Source organism: Podarcis vaucheri, assembly GCF_965113315.1.
Source record: "Podarcis vaucheri genome assembly, chromosome: 8".
NCBI lineage: Eukaryota > Metazoa > Chordata > Lepidosauria > Squamata > Lacertidae > Podarcis > Podarcis vaucheri.
In genome coordinates this window covers 4,699,529-4,718,167 of record NC_138766.1, presented here as the reverse complement: position 1 = coordinate 4,718,167, position 18,639 = coordinate 4,699,529, and the positions used below count along the sequence as shown (strand labels likewise).

General features: G+C 42.3%; 1 protein-coding gene and 1 long non-coding RNA gene across 3 annotated transcripts; both read left to right on the top strand.

Annotated features, from left to right (window-relative positions):
• Positions 1 to 4,109: 4,109 nt before the first annotated feature.
• On the top strand, positions 4,110 to 17,830 carry DTD1 (D-aminoacyl-tRNA deacylase 1). Its single transcript, XM_082235245.1, has 5 exons — positions 4,110 to 4,236; positions 6,361 to 6,451; positions 7,868 to 8,103; positions 12,182 to 12,279; positions 17,655 to 17,830. The coding sequence occupies exons 1-5, from the start codon at positions 4,194 to 4,196 to the stop codon at positions 17,808 to 17,810; spliced, it is 624 nt and encodes a 207-aa protein (XP_082091371.1). The 5' UTR covers positions 4,110 to 4,193; the 3' UTR covers positions 17,811 to 17,830.
• Positions 15,645 to 17,251, top strand: LOC309539276. 2 transcript variants are annotated; one of them, XR_014222803.1, is made up of 2 exons: positions 15,645 to 16,537; positions 17,065 to 17,251. It is a non-coding gene; the product is annotated as an uncharacterized lncRNA (long non-coding RNA). The 2 variants fall into 2 exon arrangements; XR_014222804.1 differs by having other exon boundaries at positions 15,645 to 16,540.
• Positions 17,831 to 18,639: the final 809 nt, after the last annotated feature.

Genomic DNA, 18,639 nt, shown 5'->3' with positions numbered 1-18,639 from the left:
AGTCAAAATATTTAACATATGCACTCTAGAAATATCCACCTTTTTTCCATTCTGCTAATCACAAATTTTCAAAAGAGTATGAGGAAATAAAAGATCATTTTCAGAGTTGGTTACATTATAGGCAATTACATGAGATGTATAAAGAAGATAACAAGAAAGGATTTAGTTACACCACTTCTAGATTTCAAAAGGAAGTAATAGAAGGGAAAGTGAAGTTGCTGAAGGGTGCATATAGTATTCTGCTAGAATGGGAAACAAATGATGAGGAGGTGAGATCGGTCATGATCAAATGGGCACAAGATATAGGACATAACATACAATTTGAAGATTGGGAAAATCTGTGGAAAACAGATTTAAAATTTACAGATTGTTCTCTTCTGAAAGAAAATTATATGAAAATGATGTATAGATGGTATATAACACCAGTACAGATAGCAAAAATGTATAAAACTGGGTCAAACATATGCTGGAAATGTAAAGCAAAGGAAGGGACCCTCTACCATATGAGGAGGGACTGCAGAGAAATTTTAAAAAATTGGGAAATGATATACAGTGAGTTGAAGAAAATGTTTAAAATGACATTTATAAAAAAAAAACCAGAAGCATTTCTGTTAGGGATTGTAGGACAAGAACTGCCAAGGGGAAAAAAAATGTATGCTACAACAGCGGCAAGAGTCTTGATTGCGCAAGGATGGAAGAATGAGGAAACCCCGACAAAAGAACAGTCGCAAGAGAAATTGATGAACTATGCAGAAATGGCGAAATTGACATGCAAATTGCAAGACAAGGACAACTGTGACTTTAAAGAAGAATGGGAGCCATTTATAAATTATTTAAGAAGACAACAAAATGAACTGGACTCCTTGGCAGGTTTTGAATAAACACAGAAATTTATTGAGGATTAACATAGTAGACAGATATAATATAAGGATGTATACAATTATGCAGAGGTTAACGTGTTTAGAAATCAGAGAGGAGCTGAGGGAAGTCTTAGGGGGGAGGGAGGGTTTGCTGGGGAGGTGGGAGGGGGGATAATGAAGATTATTTGTTTTGATAATTTGTTATGTTGAAGTTGTTAATTTTTTTTAAAAAAAAGATTGTAATCCCAAATTTTCATCTCAGGCATCCAAAATTCTTCTTTTCTCAATGTAGCTCTTCATTAACTACTGTTACCTTCAAATGTCCAAAATATTATTTTTCCAGTTCCTTGTGACAAGTTTCTCTTCATTGGTTCCAACGAAGCTCAGAAACATAGTAATCCGTATTTGTTTGGCTGTAAAATTGTTAAAGCATTGTCATTTTTCTTTTTTTCAATCTTTTGATCATTTTGGTCTCTAGCAGATGGGAGACCTTTTCTGTTTGTATATTCATTATTCCACAAATCTCATCAGACACAGCTTTGAAAGCACATTCAATGTAAAAAACAACTATGCTTTGATCTGTCTTGTGCTCTTCTTGCTGCAGATTCCATCATCAGCTCCCACCTTTCCAGCAGCCATAAATCTGTTTCCTCAGCTACTTCCTGTTCACCGTCTGCAGGTTCTGCATCTCCCATTCTTATCTGTAGCCCAATCTCCTTAACCATCTCCTTTTAAGTCCATTAACTGCATTTTAAACAGGTCTTGCATGAGTTCAAAGATCAGGGATGTTTTTTGTGTAGCCATGATTTAAGGCTGTCTTCGCTTCCCTGCATCATGTGAGACTGTAAGAAATTCTCACTTTCGTTTTTCATCAGCTCAGCACAAAGAAACAAAGATTTACAAAAGACGTAAAAAATAAGTTATATGCAATTCCAGTCCATTTTAATCTTCCCAGGCAATAAATTATTTAAGCTTGAAAGGGCTCTGCCTGTTATCTGATACTTCTTTTAACCACCTGCAGCCTTTTCGCCTCTGTGTGTTATTTACCGTATTTTTCGCTCTATAACATGCACCCGACCATAACACGCACATAGTTTTTAGAGGAGGAAAACAAGAAAAAAAATTCTAAGCAAAACAGTGGATGTATGATTTTTGTGGTTCATGCTATGGCCACAGACATGTGATCTGACAGTGAGTTTGGAGTAGCCCAATGCAAAAATCCTGAGGATCCATGTGGATCCATGCTTTGTAACCACGTTTTTGCACCACTGCGGCCCCAGGCAACAGTGGGTGCGTGATTTTTTTGGTGCAAGATGTAGCCATGGACATGCTATGTGATCTGATGATGAATTTGGGATGACCCAGTGCAAAAATCCTGAGGATCCATGTGGATCCGTGCTTTGTAACCACGTTTTAAGTGGGGAGGGAAGGAAAAGCACTCAAGGGACAAGGAGCACACGTGGGGGGTGTGGAAAAGGATGCTACTAATAATGCAGAAGAGGGGTATAAGGGGAGAAGGCTCCTCTCCTATCCCACTTTGCTCCTTTAAAGAAGCAGGCTCTGCTTTTCTCCCTCCTCCCCACTCATCCCCGGCTTAGCGAGCTGAAAAACTTTGCTGCTATGTAGCGAGCTGAGTGGGGAGGAGAGAGGGACAGAGAGCCTGCTTGCTTTAAAGGAACCAACTGGACAGGAGCCGCTTACACTCGTGTTAAGCGGCTCCTCTCCTCTCCCGCTTTGCTCCTTTAAAGCAACCAGGCTCTCTGTCCCTCTGTCCTCCCCACTCAGCGGCTCTTCTCCCGCTTTGCTGTTTCAAAGCGAGCCACGGAGGAGGGAAGGAAGGGGAACCACGGATCCTCTGCTCACAACTGCAGCAGATCCCCCCGCCATCCATAGCTATTCGCTCCATAACACGCACAGACATTTCCCCTTACTTTCTGGGAGAAAAAAAGTGAGTGTTATGGTGCAAAAAATACGGTAATTGGCAACTAGAAAATCCGGTTTCTTTCCAGTTGGTGCTCAATCCGGTATATTTGCCTTGCTGTAGACGTTCTCTCCTCCCCAGAGATTTTTCTCCCTCCCCATGATGATGATTGTCTTCTTCAGAACATCTGAGGCTGTGCCCTTCAACACCCCATTTAGTTCAAAGGGGACTTATCTCCTGACCACCTCTCATTACTACTTAATTATCTCTGCTAGCGGGAGCGCTAGCAGACGATATCTCAATCTGGCATATTTCCAATTGGAATTTTGTTTTTGTTTTGAGGGAATTCTTGGTTCAAAAGAAGGAACTGTAAGAAAGGGAGAGCAGGGGCCTTGTTGCTGGTTTGGAGTTTATCTGCTAAAGTGGCTATTCATGCATCACCAAAATGAGCAAGGTTTATACGTGCTAATTTTTATATATTTAGAAATAATTTACTGTTAATAAAACTGGAAATTCATCTCAAACCAGTTGCTGGCATAAGACTGTCCTGAGAGACAATGGAGTGGGCCTCTGGGGGTGAGGTGAGCTGGAGAATCACAGTGCCAGCTGTGGCTGCAGAGACCAATAACTTTGCTGTGTCAGCAGTAGCAAAAAGTACCAATTATGAACCTCACGTAAATTAGATTAGAGGCTGGACTGAAGCAGGTGTCCCCATACAAAAAAAATTCTCAGTAGCAGAGCTCAATCTGCTGAAACTGCCCCCAGCATACAGAAGCCTTCTACACCATTCACATGCCGGCAGACCTGCCACACTTTTTTAGTGTTTCAGTTTTGAAATGTTGTATCCCCCCCCCCCCCAATGAAATAAGATATAAGTTAGAAAAAGCAGGAAAACATGCTGCTCACTTTTCCCCCTTTTCCTTTGGGGTCGGGTTGGAGACTGCTAGGATTATTTATTTGTTATTTTTCCCCTGATGGGGACTCAGTGCAGTTTACAAATAAAAAGAAGGAAAACGAGAGAGCAAATGCAAGTAAATATTGAAATAATATTTTATATATTCCTATATTTCATACATACACATAAACATATACAATCCCAGAGTTGTAAGGGGACTCAGGGTCATCTAGTCCAACCCACACCATGCAGGGATCTCCACCTGCAGTCCCTCATCCAAGGCTCTTCTTCAGCCGGCGGAAGGCCGGTCCGGAGGGGCGAAGCCTGGCGACACCTCCCTGGTCTGCTTTGCTCCGCTGCTTCCGTCCGAGGCGACCCGGAAGTTGGCGAGGCTGCCTCCCTCTGCACTTTGCCGTCGCTCTGCGGAGGCGCTTCCTGCCTCTCCCGGAAGTGGCCTGACGCCACTTCCTGCTCCGCCGGGCGGGGTGCCGGCCGACTCTCCTGAGGGCCCGGAGCCATGAAGGCCATCATCCAGCGCGTCGCCCGGGCCAGCGTGACAGGTGCCCCGCGTCCCCCGCTCCCCTCCGGGTCTCCGCGCGGGCAGAGCCGCCCTCGGGCTCACGGGGAGCGCGCCTGGGAGTGGGGAAGGGGCCGGGGAAGAGCCTGGGCTCCGTCTCCAGGGGCCTCTCTGGACAGGGCGGGGCAGAGTCCCTGCCTGGAAGCCTCCAGGGCTGCTGGCACTCAGGGTAGAGAAGCCTTTCTCATCTTTGGCGGGGGGGGGCTGGATCCCCCCACCCGGTGCTGTTGAACTACAACTCCCATCATCCCTAGCTAGCAGGGCCGGTGGTCAGGGATGATGGGAATTGTAGTCCCACAACATCTGGGAACCCCCCCCCCCAAGGTTGAGAAAGTCTGAGGAACGCAATACTAAGCTAAATGATCAGACTCAGTATCACGTAGCTTTCCATGTTAATAAGAAGCTTAATTTTCTTCATTTGGGCCTTAGTAGAGACAACAGTTTACTATTCTGCCACAGATGTTAAAATGTTTAGTTTAGCTGTTTCAAGGATCACTTGCCACTGTAGTCTTAAAGGGCTGCTGTGCTTTCTACATTTCATTTCCCACTGACCTCGGTATAAGGCAGCTTCCCATCTGTGTTCCTAATAGTGTAGGAAGTTCCTTGAGGACGTGCCGTGCCTTTTAATCCCTGTGGTTGTATCTGCATTGTTTTGGCAACAGGGAGCTGGCATATATATATATATATATATATATACACACACACACACACACACACACACACACACATATATATTTGCTGTGTGAGCTACAGGCTGCTGCAGCAGAATGGCCAGAATTTGCCCAGTAGCTGGACTGGCTTAGGATCCCCTGGCTTCTTGGCCCAGCTCCCACCCTGGGGGTACTGGTGTACCCCACCTTTTAGGACAAGCCCTCACAACACATTTGAGCATATTGACAACTAAATGCATCAAACTAAAAAAAAACCCTTCCAACTCTATGATCCTGTTATCTTTTTGCCCATGCCTGTACTGACCTCAGAAGTTGTAGTTCTGTTTATATTATGTTTTTACGCTATGTTTTACTGCATACTACATATATATTAATGTTAGGCCTATAGACAATTTAAAAATAAATAAAACATAGCAGGCCAACAACAAAAAAGCTACAAAGTCTCTAAGGCCTCTTACGAATTCAAGAGTTATAATCATGAAATTGATTAATTTGTTGTACAGTGGGGTTCACCCACAGCATTGCTTTGAGCCTGTTAGGTTAGGCAGGGTATAAATGTAAGAGAATAAACAAATATACACTATGTATTGTTGCCAGATTGATTAAGTATGAATCCTGTGCATAAAATACCTCATGCAGAAGGAGAATTTTGATAGATGTATTTTTTCTTGCCATTCTAAGCACTGTGAGAACTTTATTAATAAAATGTCTCCCTTTGTTTAGCTGTAAGAGTACTCTGCTTCTGTATTGAATGAAGCAAAAAAACCCACAAGAATGTGCACGAAAAAGCTGATTCATAAATTGAATTATATATGTGAATTATATATTCAGCATAAAATGCTAATAAACAAAAAACAGACAGAGTAGCTAGCATAAAGCACCCATTTCCAAATACATCCTTCATCAGTGTATATACATATTGTTGTAAAGCCAAACACATAAAACAAGAATTAATATCTGTTCAGTATACCATCTATAAACATTTTAAAACCATAGGACTATGCTGATATAAATAAAGCAACTATTACATACCAATCTTGGGCCAGATCACATAGCCATTTGGCAGAGTAAAAAAATAAGTGTTTCCAATAGCGTATGTATGTTTGTTCTTTGGGTCTTGGGGAGGAACACAATGACTGTTTTCTACTTACACTGTCGGACGCAGTATGGCTCTGAATAGCAGTTCTGGGAATCAAAACTGGGAAGAATGCTGATGTGCTCAGGTTTGGCTGGCACGACTCCTATATGCATTTCGTTGGTCACTGTGAGAGCAGGATCATGGACTAGATGGGTCTTTCACTAGTACTTAAGGGACAACAAACCACTGGCAGTAAGTTGGTTTCTTAGAATCAGAAACTTTTAAAACTCCCTATAGTTTGCTAGGATATATAATTGCATGTGGCAAGTTTAACCTATTTTTTAAAATTCCCCTACAGTTGGTGGGGAGCAAATAAGCTCCATTGGACAAGGCATTTGTGTCCTGCTGGGTATCTCAGTGGAAGACACTCAGAAAGAGCTTGAGCACATGTAAGTCAATCTAAAGTATAAAACTTTTTCTTTGTAATTTTACTTAATTTTTAACAATTTTGCATACAAATGCTAATTTTGTTTGTTTGTTCACTCATATGAAATAGCCAGTCTGGCTTCTAGTCAGGCTTCTGAATTAACTAACAGTACGCTTCCTGATGATGTTAGTTACTGAGCTAGGATATAAGGGCTCAGGCAGTCCTTAGAACAGCCTTTCTGAACTTTGTATCCCTAGCTATTGTTGGACTACAACTCCCATCATCCCTGGTCACTAATCCTGCTAGCTAGGGACGATGGGAGTTGTAGTCTGACAGCATCTGGGGACCCAAGGTTCAGAAAGACTTCCTTAGGGTATCCTGGACCCAAGTTGTTCAGAGCTTTGTATATTAATACAATGACTTTGAATTTGGCCTGGTAACGTGTGTGCAGCCAGTGCAGATGTTTTAGTAGAGGTGCATGCTGTCAGCTCTTTGTGTCTCATCAATCTAGCTGCTGCATTCTACATTACCTGGAGCTTCTGGACCAGGCCCAAAGGCAAACCCACATAGAGCACATTGCCGTAATCTAGTCTTCAGTTTACTAATGCATGGACTACAGGGGCCAGGCTATCTCAATATGACTAGCTGGCAAACTGGATGAAGCTGGGAAAAGATACTACTGGTCACACAGATCACTTGGGTTTCTAATTACACAGGAATACCCTCTTGCTATATATCTGCTCCTTCAGCAGGAATGCAACCCCATGCAGAACAGGCAGTTGTGGCTAGTCCCTGCACTAAAGCACCTAGTCCATGATTTTCACAGCCGTTCCCAGTTCAGCTGGTAAGGAGAAATAGAACTGCGTGTCACTGGCATATTTATTACATCATGCTCCAGCCTAATGACCACTCACAATGGCTCATGTAGGGGTTAAATATTACTGGGAACGAAAGAATGCCTGTGAAACCCCGTAGTGGAAGTGCTGGGGGATCCCAGGGTCCTTGACTGCTACTCTCTGGACCCAACCCTGCAGGTAGGAACAAAGCCACTGTAACGCAGTGATTCCAAAACCCATTCCTCACAGTTGGTCTAGGACGATGCCATGGTCAGTGGTACCAAATGCTGTTAGGCAGTAAGAGTAGCAGGGCCACACTCCCCCCACCCACACCACTCTCTTGATAAAAGTCATCCATCAGGCGACCAAGGCCAATTTCATTTCTGAAACCAGGCCTGAACTGAGGTTGAAATGGATCCAGATAAACCTTTAATTTTCTAGATATGATGACAAAATATGGAATCTTCAAGGTCTATGAATCTTTTCTTTATTCCATATTTTAAGGCTCTGGTTCCCCAACCCCGCTTCATATTTATGTGGAATTGTAAGAATGATCTTATTTTGAGACAGGGACCTTTCTTGTCTTTTGGTTTTCAACTTAGGGTTAGAAAGATTTTAAACCTGCGTGTTTTTGAAGATGAAAGTGGCAAACACTGGTCTAAAAGTGTAATGGACAAGCAGTACGAAGTGCTCTGTGTCAGCCAGTTTACTCTTCAGTGTATCCTGAAAGGAAACAAGCCAGACTATCATATGGCAATGCCTACAGATCAAGCAGAGTCTTTCTACAACAGTTTCCTAGAACACCTTCGCAAATCATACAAGCCAGAGCTCATTAAAGGTAAGGCCAAATTAAAGAGTTGGATAAATGGGAAAAGCTTCCTACAGCACAATCCTATACATGTCTATTCAGAAGTGAGTCCCACAGAGTTCAATGAGTCTTTTTTTTTTTATATAAAATTTTTTATTGGTTTTACAAAATTTTTTAAGAACAAACAAACACTTAAAAAGACATACAAACACGTATAATTTCATAACATTTTTTCATAAACTTCTTTTCCGGGACTCCCCCATACCCCCCCTTTCTGCATCCCAATGTCCAAAATTTTATAGCAACTCCCAATTGTTCCTTTCCGCCCTCTGTCATCTTAGTCTTTTCTTTATTCTGACCTTATATCACTGTATCCCTTTATTCCTGAAAACCACAACATTCTAACATTCATCAAGTTTATAATGGTCCTTAAGATAGCTTTTAAATTTTCTCCATTCTTCTTCCGCCGTCTCTTTTCCCTGGTCACGGATTCTGCCTGTCATCTCAGCCAATGTCATATAGTCCATCACCTTCGTCTGCCATTCTTCCAGAGTGGGTAGATCTTGTGTCTTCCAATACTTTGCGATGAGTATTCTTGCTGCTGTTGTAGCATACATAAAAAAAGTTCTATCCCTTTTTGACACCAAATGGCCGGCAATGCCCAAGAGAAAGGCCTCTGGTTTTTTCAAGAATGTACATTTAAGTACCTTTTTCATTTCATTATAAATCATTTCCCAGAAGGCCTTAATCTTCGGGCATGTCCACCAAAGGTGATAAAAGGTACCTTCAGTCTCTTTACATTTCCAACACTTATTATCAGGCAAATGATAAATTTTTGCCAGCTTGACTGGGGTCATGTACCACCTGTAAACCATTTTCATAATGTTTTCCTTTAAGGCATTACATGCCGTAAATTTAATACCAGTGTTCCATAACCATTCCCAGTCAGCAGACATAATGTTATGACCAATGTCCTGTGCCCATTTAATCATAGCCGATTTAACTGTTTCATCTTGTGTATTCCATTTCAGCAGCAAGTTATACATTCTTGATAAGTTCTTAGTATTGGGTTCTAACAATTCAGTCTCTAATTTTGATTTTTCCACCTGAAAGCCAATTTTCCTATCCTGTTTGAAAAACTCCATTATTTGATGATATTGAAGCCAATTTTGTACTTTATGTTTCATTTTCTCATAACTTTGCAATCTCACTTTGTCTCCCTCCTGTTCCAAAATTTCCCAATACTTTGGCCATCCGACCTCCATATTGAGTTTCTTCACTGCTTTAGCTTCCACTGGAGACACCCATCTAGGGGTTTTGTTTTCCAACAGATCTTTATACCTTATCCAAACATTATACAATGCTTTTCTAACAATATGATTTTTAAAGGCGCTATGCAGCTTAATTTTGTCATACCATAAATATGCGTGCCAACCAAATGCATTATTAAAGCCTTCCAGATCCAAAATGTCTGTGTTTTCGAGGAGCATCCACTCTTTCAGCCAGCAAAACGCTGCTGCCTCATAGTACAGTTTTAGGTCCGGCAGGGCAAAGCCCCCTCTTTCTTTAACGTCTGTCAATATTTTAAATTTGATTCTGGGTTTTTTGCCCTGCCAGACAAACTTCGAGATATCTTTCTGCCACCTCTTAAAGCATTCCATCTTGTCAAGAATCTGCAAGGTCTGAAACAAGAATAACAGAGTTCAATGAGTCTTACTCCGAGGTGAATATGTGAAGAATCTAAATATACAATAAAACATGTTTGCCTTTTGGTAGTTGCTACTTTTATTTTGCCTTTTCCTATCAGTTAATGGGATAATTATTTCCTTAAATATGTGGATAAGGACCAGGAAACGTACAATGGCTCCAGAACAAAAACAAGTAGCCTTTTTGGTCTGTTAAAACAAAATTCAAAATCCTGGTTGGCAGTGCAAAGATATAATCACTTACCATTTTTCCTCTAGAAAGGAGCAGTGCCTGGTAGGGTTTAAATAATTTCTAAAATGTCAGCTTCTTGTGACCTACTTTGTATTCAATGCAATGTAGTTATAAAGGAGATAATGATCTGCTGAATACGTGAATTGAAGCTTTTAGACATAAACATGTTAAAATAAAAGTTCTTGTAAACTGTCAAGTCTGAAAACTAAAGCATCAAATGGAACTCTTCTTATTCACCTCAGATTCTGTTATGATTAAGAACCAATCTTTAAAAAGTTGTGGAGGAATTATATTCTTAGTTTACTTACTAAAATCTTTGCCAAGACACCAGCATCTTCAGCTTTTTTATTACTGTTAAAAGATTTGTAGCTCTTAAAGTCAAAAAGAAAGGGGGAGTAGTAGTATATGAGAAATATAAATACAATGCATAAACTTTTAATTGAAGGAGCAATATTGTAAGTTTGGCAGAAGGAAAACTGTACTGCCACCTAGTGGTCACTTGGCCAACAGCATAGCATCTTAAGCTACCAGTAAGTGAAAAAAATATTTCCTTGGAAACAAACCTTAGCCTGCAACTTTACTGTTTTATCAATGGTTACATTAGACAAGGTTTCAAGGGCTATGGATGTATTCAGGCAAAAATTGGCAAGAAGATGGATATCCCTGTAATTCTTTGCCACCCCAAAAATGGGGAAAATGTTCTTCCAAACAGAGTCCCATACCTACAAAAAATGTAAAGATAAAGAAGGTACCTTTTATCATATGTGGTGGTTGTGTAAGGCAATAAAGGCTTTCTGGGAAATTATATATAATGAACTGAAAAAAAATGTTTAAAATAACTTTTGTTAAAAAAAACCACAGAAGCCATTTTATTCGGAATTGTAGGTACTGACATCCCAAAGGAACAGAAAAGACTTTTTATGTATGCAATAACAGCAGCATGGATGTTACTAGCCCAGATAAGGAAAGAAGAGTCCCTATCAGAGAGGAATGGCAAACCAAGCTGTTAGACTATGCCGAAATGGCAAAACTGACCGGAAAGCTCAGGGACCAAGAAGACAAAAACTTCAAGAAAGAACGGGGGGAGGGGGATTATAATTTATTTAGGAGACCACTGTAAGCAGATGAAAATATTAGCAGGATTTAATTTCACTTGTAATGTAACAAATACTATGAACAATGTTGATAGATATAAAATATAGATTATGAAATAATATGCACTTGAAAATGATGGTGGAAGTCTCAAGATTCAGAGAAATCTCTTTATATGGCTATGTATTTGGCATTGTTATAAATTTATACTTGTAAAATCAAATAAACACATTTTTTTAAAAAAGGGAAGGAGGGGAAACTGAAAGGGAAGGAGGCAGGTATTTGAAGCTGTTATTGCGAAGGCAGACACCACTGTTACAGAGAAGCTAGCGGAGGGAGTGTTCTGCTTTTGGAGGGGAAACTGAAAGGGAAGGCAGGCAGGCAGGCAGCAATGATATTGTCCCTCACAGTTTGAAGGCTGTGACTTGCCTGCTCAATTTATTTGAAACGGTTATCACAATGTGGATTTAATATTGATTTTGGATTATATATAGCCGCCCAGAGTGGCTGGGGAAACCCAGCCAGATCGGTGGGGTATAAATAATAAATTATTATTATATATATCAATATTTTACCCAGCCCAACTGCTATAATATTAGGCTAAAAGGATATAGAAAAGATAGTTACAAAACAGGTCCTTTGGCACACTCTTCCAACCGCAGGAGATCCCTCTGATTCTTTAGGCTGGTAGGTGACTGCCTGGGCTCCCACAACATATCCAGATGGTAAACGACCCTTTCCTTTGAAGTCTGTTTTTTTTATACAGTCCCAGGCAGCGAAATGCCTGTCTCTAGCCATCAGTGTGCCTCCCTTCTATGTTCTCAGCAGTGAGCCAAAGTCTAGGTCCAGGTACCGGCTCCATGCCTGGGTCAAGGCAGACCTGTCCTCCCGTTGACTCCATGATCAACGCCACCTGGCAGAACCCCTGTCTTTTGCCACACCTTATAATGGGGCTAAATATATAGCAAAGAAGCATTGGAAGCAGGTGCACCATGCAGTGACTGCCACTATAAAAACCAAAGGTGGTTCTTAGGTAAATGTCCTCTTCTTCCCACTCAACTCTAATTTAATTTTTCAGATGGCAAATTTGGTGAATATATGCAGGTACATATTCAGAACGATGGACCTGTGACTATAGAACTTGAGTCTCCTGCGCCTCCCATTGACCCTAAGCAGGTAAGTTACATTGATGCTTTCCATTTTTTGAGTCGTTCCGCAAGACGAATTTCCCTATGGGCTTGCTTCGCAAGACGAAACGTCTTGCGAGTTCTTGCGAGTTTGTTTCCTTTTTCTTAAAGCCGCTAAGCCATTAATAGCCACTAAGCCGTTAATAGCCGCTAAACCGCTAATAGCACTAATCTGCTAAGCCGCTGTCAGAGCTGCCTGAGGTCCCAGCTCACAAAGGACCAACGCCGGTTCGTTGTTATATACAAAAGTCTTTATTGAAGTTCAGTTCTGCTTTCACAGCCGCAGCGCGCAGCTCTACGTCCGAAACTCTAGACCGCTGAAGCTCCGTCTGAATCTCCTCCCCCCAGACACCAGTTTAAGACTCTGGCCTTGCTCCACCTCTTCCTTTGCTCTTTTCCTCCTCTGGTTCCGCCCGTCCGCTGGTGTCTTGCCGCTCCTAGACTCTTCTGACGCTGAGTCCCCTGAGTCTTCCCCCTGCCTCCGGCGGGCTTTAGGACCTGGTTCCCAATCCGGGTTTTCTGCTGTCTCACACGCCTGTACATTCGAACTTGGCGTGTGCGCCCAGCTGGCAACCTTCCTCCTGACCGTTACACTGCTCCTGTCACTGCTTCCCCCTTCGGGGGGGCTAGCTGGACCTGACCTCCCCTCCGTTCCCCCACTCTCCGATAGAGGCATGGTCAGCCCTGACTCATCTTCTCTCCCTGCTGGAGGAGACGCTGGCCCTGACACATGGGACTCTTCCCCCCCCACTACGCTCTGGTGGGGAAGCTGGTCCTGATCTCCCGCTGCTGCTTTGGGAGTCCCCGCTGGCCCCTTGTTTCTGGTGCGTCCCCCCTGGGACCCCCCTTGCCCTGACCATCGGTGCCTCCTTCTGGGAATCTTCCGATCCGCTGGAGAAGCTCATGGAATCTCTCGGGTCACTGTCATACTCCCCTACGCTGCCCTCAGATTCTTCCCCTTCGCTCTCCATTTCCTTCCTCCCCTGTGCCTCTTTTCCTGAGCCCCTGACAGCCGCTAATAGGGTTGCTTCGCAAGACGAAAAAACCGCAAGACGAAGAGACTCGCGGAATGGATTAATTTCGTCTTGCGAGGCACCACTGTATATAGGGATACCAATTGGCTTTCTTAGGACTAAAGATTCCTGACCCAAGCCTTCCATTATGCAATCTTTATTAAAGCAGATACAGGAGCAGTATAACACCAAACAGTGGTTTGAGGTTGCATGGATAAGCAATTGAGGACATTCAGGCTCTCCTACTCCCCCTCCTTCTTCCATTGCATGCAACAATTCTCTTCCTTCTATCCTGGTGTGGGGGAAACCATGCCTTGCTGTTTGATGTGAACTGGTAATTTGTGATCTGCTTCAAAGGCAGTGGACATCTGTTTGTGAGGTTGAAGAGGGAGTTTGTGAATCTCAAGTTCCCAGCTGGCCTGACCTGCCCTATACAAAGACAGAGCAACAAGGAGCCTCTTAGCATAGGTGTGTGATCCATATAGGCACAGGTAATTGCCACCCTCAGGAGGACCTACTGAATTACAATTAAAAGGTAAGGTCCAAGCTATCCATATTGATACTCTGCTGCTAGGGGCCCATAGAGCTGCTAGGAGCCCGTGGATACATTTGCAACCTGGAAAAACTAGTGGGCACCACAGTCTTGTATGCACTCACACCACTGCTCTTTCACCAGCAATCAGGCTTGGAGAAATATCATTTTTCAAGCCTAATGTGGGGAGAAATTCTCCTGGAGAATGTAGCACTAATCTTCCTCCCCAGTGGCAATATCCAGGAAAAGCACCTCCCCCTACAATCACAGAATTAGGCTAGAAAAAAAGCTTTAATTGGATCCAATTATTGGAACCAATAAAAAGGCTTTTTTCAACTCTTAATTGCAGCCATAAGGGCAATTCTAGATGGGAGTAGCAGCTGGGGAAAGAAAGAGTAATCCTTTACTTCCTAGCTCTGTCTCCACCTGTAAATATCCTCAGCTGTAAGTTGGCTTCGCACAAGCCTTGTGTTGGCTAATTGCAGCATGTAGCTGTTTTCAGTGAGGTTGGGGGTCACAGAATTGTAGAGTTGGAAGCAACCCCAAGGGTCATCTAGTCCAACCCCCTGCAATCCAGGAATCTCAACTAGGTCATACTTGACAGATGGCCCTCCGATCTCTGCTGTAAAACCTCCAAGGAAGGAGAGTCAGCACCTCCTGAGGGTGTCTGTTCCACTGTCGAACAACTCTTGTCGTCAGAAAGCTCTTCCTGATGTTGAGTCAGAATCCCATTTCTTGTGCCTTGAAGCCTTTGGTTCGGGTCCTAGCCTCCAGAGCAGGAAAAAACACGCTGGCTTCATCTTCCATGTGACAGCCCTTGAGAGATTTGAGATGGGCTCTCACACCTCCTCTCAGTCTCCTCTTTCCCAGGCTGAACATAACCAGTTCCCTCAATTGTTCCTTATAAGGATCACCTTGGCTGCCTCCTCTGCACGCGTCCCAGCTTGTCAACACCCTTCTTAAATTGTGGTGCCCAGAACTAGACATGAACATTCCAGGTGTGGTCTGACCAAGGCAGAATAGAGTGGGAGTTGTATTTTTATTTAAATTGTAGTAATTGTTCTATAGTGAACGTCACATTAGTGTGAAAATTGCAGCTTGCCAGACAGAATGATCCCCCCTCCCTCCCCCCATGCCCTGTTCTGGAGGTTCTTCTCACTCCCCACAAGCCAATTCTGGGGAGCTCCCGGGGAGGAAAGGGGGCGAAAACCTCGTTGTGCAAGTAGAAGTCCTCATGCAGTTGAATTTGTTCTAAAGTCACTTCAATGGCTCTATGTTCTTTTTGTAAAGTGTTTTGACTTTGAGGTGTTTTACAATCAAGTGGGATATTAATTGTTTGAAATAAAATAAATAACTATAATTCAATTTAGTTCATGCTTTCTGATTCTGCTTTTTTGGCTAATTGAAAACGATGGTTTAACAATTCAAATATACCACAGTTAAGTTTCCTTAACCATGGTTCATTGCAATGCGAGAATGAGCCCAAGTGATTCTTCTTTACTTTACAACTTAGTATGATGGCACTGAGCACACGATTGATTTTACAGCATATTGAGAAGGGGTGATGTTGTGGCAAAGCCTCGGCATTGTTGGCTGCTAGAGTGAGTGAAATTGTGGACACAGTGGCAGTCATTGTTCATATCCAGTGAATGCATCTGACTTGATTTAAGAACATTAACCAGCACCACAGTCTTATTCATACTTGGGAGGAAGCCCCCTTGAGCAATAAATTTGAGCGCAAGGGTGGAGTGTTGGATTAGGATCTGGAAGGCCAGGGTTTGAGTTCACTGGGCTCCCTTGGGCCACTCACTTCTTCTCAGCCTAACCTACCTCAAGGGTTCTTGTGGGGATTAAATGGGGGGGGGGGATGTACATCACCCAGAGTTCCTTGGAGGAAAAGGTGGGGTATAAATGCAACAAACAAACAAATATGCCTAGGCTTGAATCGTCCCACACATTCTCGCCCCTTCAATGGTAGGGAAATTCTCTTCAAGTCCACCCAAAGAAATTAGATGGGGGGGGGAGAGAGGCTGGTCTGCTGCTTTAAAGAGATCCATCATGAATGGACATTTTGAACTCATTGCAGCTTATGTGATTTACGTTCTCTGTGATTGGGCCTTACCTTGGTGACTGTTGCCAAGGGAGCCATGTACACAAATAACAGTCATTCTCCATGTTTTAGGAGGCTCTTTTCATTTTTCTCTTTCAAAGCAACCCAAACTCTCTCATTCTGATGAGATTCTTTTAATCTATTCTACTGTGTTTCAAAGACATAATTTGCTTCCCTGTGAAGTTCACACCAATTGAAATAGATTTGAAAGAAAAAACTCTTCATGGTCCTTCTGAAGGACTTTATATCTAACTGGAAATGCTTCATTGTGACAAAGAGTGATGCCGTAGGACTTAAATGATGATCCCTGGGGGCAGAGGAACCTCAAGGAGGACGGCATGTACTGAAAATGTACCACACGCACTTAATACTCCTAGAAGAGGAATATTAGTTTGAATTTTTAATGCCCATTCTGCAATAGAAGTCTTAAACTGATCCCGTTTGTTCTTATTGTCGGTACTGAAATCAATCCTCTACTATTTCTGACCCATATTTTGGAGGTGCAGCCTGAGATAAGGAAGCAGGGAGATGCTGAACTGTCAATGAGTCTGTTGTGCTTTTAAACATCACACATCGTTATGCAGCTAAATAGGTGGTAATAACATCATTTTAATTATGTGTGATCATTGCCAGTTAATTTGTGCTTTGAGTAGGGGTTTATGTTATCAGTTCACAGGAACATCTTGACTGGAGTAAATTTTGAAGTTAGTTTAAATCATTTTTAGTTTCTTGACAGGGCACCTGGGGATGGAGAACATAGACAGGCAAATAATGTCTTGGTGTAATGACTCCACAGTAATGTCAGCTGCCTGTTACACTAATTGAAATCATTTTGCATGGTGATGTCTTAATATATTCAAGGACAAGGTAAACTCAGAAGAGAAGGGAATTCATACTTTCCTTATGTCTCTGTATTGGTATCCTGACACCCTTCACAGTCATCTCAGGCTTCCAGTCTCTGCTATTAAACTTCTTTGCTTCTTACCTGACTGTAGCTCCTTGCTTGTCTATTGTTGCACACCTTTTTGCATTTATTTTTTACAAAAACAGAAACCTTTTACTCTGGTACCCTGATGTAGGCAAAATGTGAAGTTACTTTCTCTGTCCTATTTTGAATAGTCTCTGGGGATAAAATGGACCTCAGCACAGATGTTTGGTAGTTTCAGCGTTCATTTCAGCAAAAGTAAATTGCACCCTTGTAGTAAGTAAAGCATAACTTTTTAGAAAATTGAAAAGGTGGGGCAGAGGAAGGAAACATCACAGGACAACTGGCCCCTTAATTGTTGAGGAATACAAAGAGTATGATGTGACTCAAGTTTGCTTTTAAAAAAATGCTAATAAAGTTTTACAAATATTTCAAACAGATGCCGGAAGGGTTAACACCTGTTACTTAAGATGAATGTTCATGTTACTAAAGAAGGCTTATACTATTGGAATACTGTACACATGGTAATTTCATTATATCATGCTGTAATTTGTGTTTGTAATTCATTTTTTAAAAGACACAAATCCCAAGGTTCCGTAGCAGTAGGTGATTCTCGGCAGAAAATTAGATTTGATGCATAATCTTCCTAAGAGATGCCAAAGTTTTTTTGTTTTCTGTTTTTTTAATGCAGTGGTCTGTTCAAAATATTTTCAGTGCTGCTGAGCTGCTTCAGTCTCTAGTGTGCATTTATGAAACTTCTTGTTTTGCTTTTCTTTGCAAACAGCTGGCAAAACTTGAGAAACAGCAGCAGAGGAAAGAGAAGACCCGGATGAAGGCACCCTCTGAATCAAGCAGAGAGAGAAATGTTCCCAGAAGTAAAAATGATCCTAGTGCAAGCAGTGGGGCGGAGGGGGACGTGTCTTCGGAAAGGGAACCATAACCTATGAAAAGCAGGTTCAGGTATGGACTCTTGTTTCCCAGCTAATATCTTGAACTCACTCTTTGCATGCTTCCGTTCAGGGTGAAGGGGAATTCATAGGAATGCATAGTTCCTAATATTTTCAATTATTTCCTTGGTGCTTAAAAACACTGAGCTACATCATGATCAACTTAAATGACTTAAAATTTCTTCCTCCTCTTTCCTTATGCTTAGCCTTTGCTCTTTTGGCACATAATACCTGTTACAAGGTCTAAAGGCTGGTAGGCAACCAAAAATCAGCCCTAGCACACGACCAGTTCTGTTTGCATTACAGATAGTCACGTGGTAAATCTGTTGTTTAATGTTTCCGTTGGGTTTCTTGATCCACTGCTGCACAGCTTTTTCTGGAAATGTAAAAATCAGAGTCTCTGGATCATCTGGATGTAGCTCAGACTGTGTCTTCTGCACATTGATAGCGTCACCCCTCTTGCAAATGGAGACAACAGTGGCTTGTACCACTTCCATGTGACCTATGGCTTCCTTGGGGAGTTGTGATGCCAAAAGTAGTATAAAAATAAGACTGTTGCTACTCCTTTGGGCATTCCTAATTTGAGATTAACATAGCATGTCATCCAGAAATGAAACAGGCTATTTTGAATGGGATGCATCATGATGCACAAAAGATTTCTTGGGGCAGAAGGTGAAAACAATGAACCCTTATGATAAGCAGGGCGTGATCCCACTGGCCAGTCATTCCACAAACAGCTCATGCTCAATGGTGACAAAGGATGCAATTATCCGAGTCCATCTCTAGGTGGAGTTGGTCAGCCAAGGCCACAGGAACATTGTT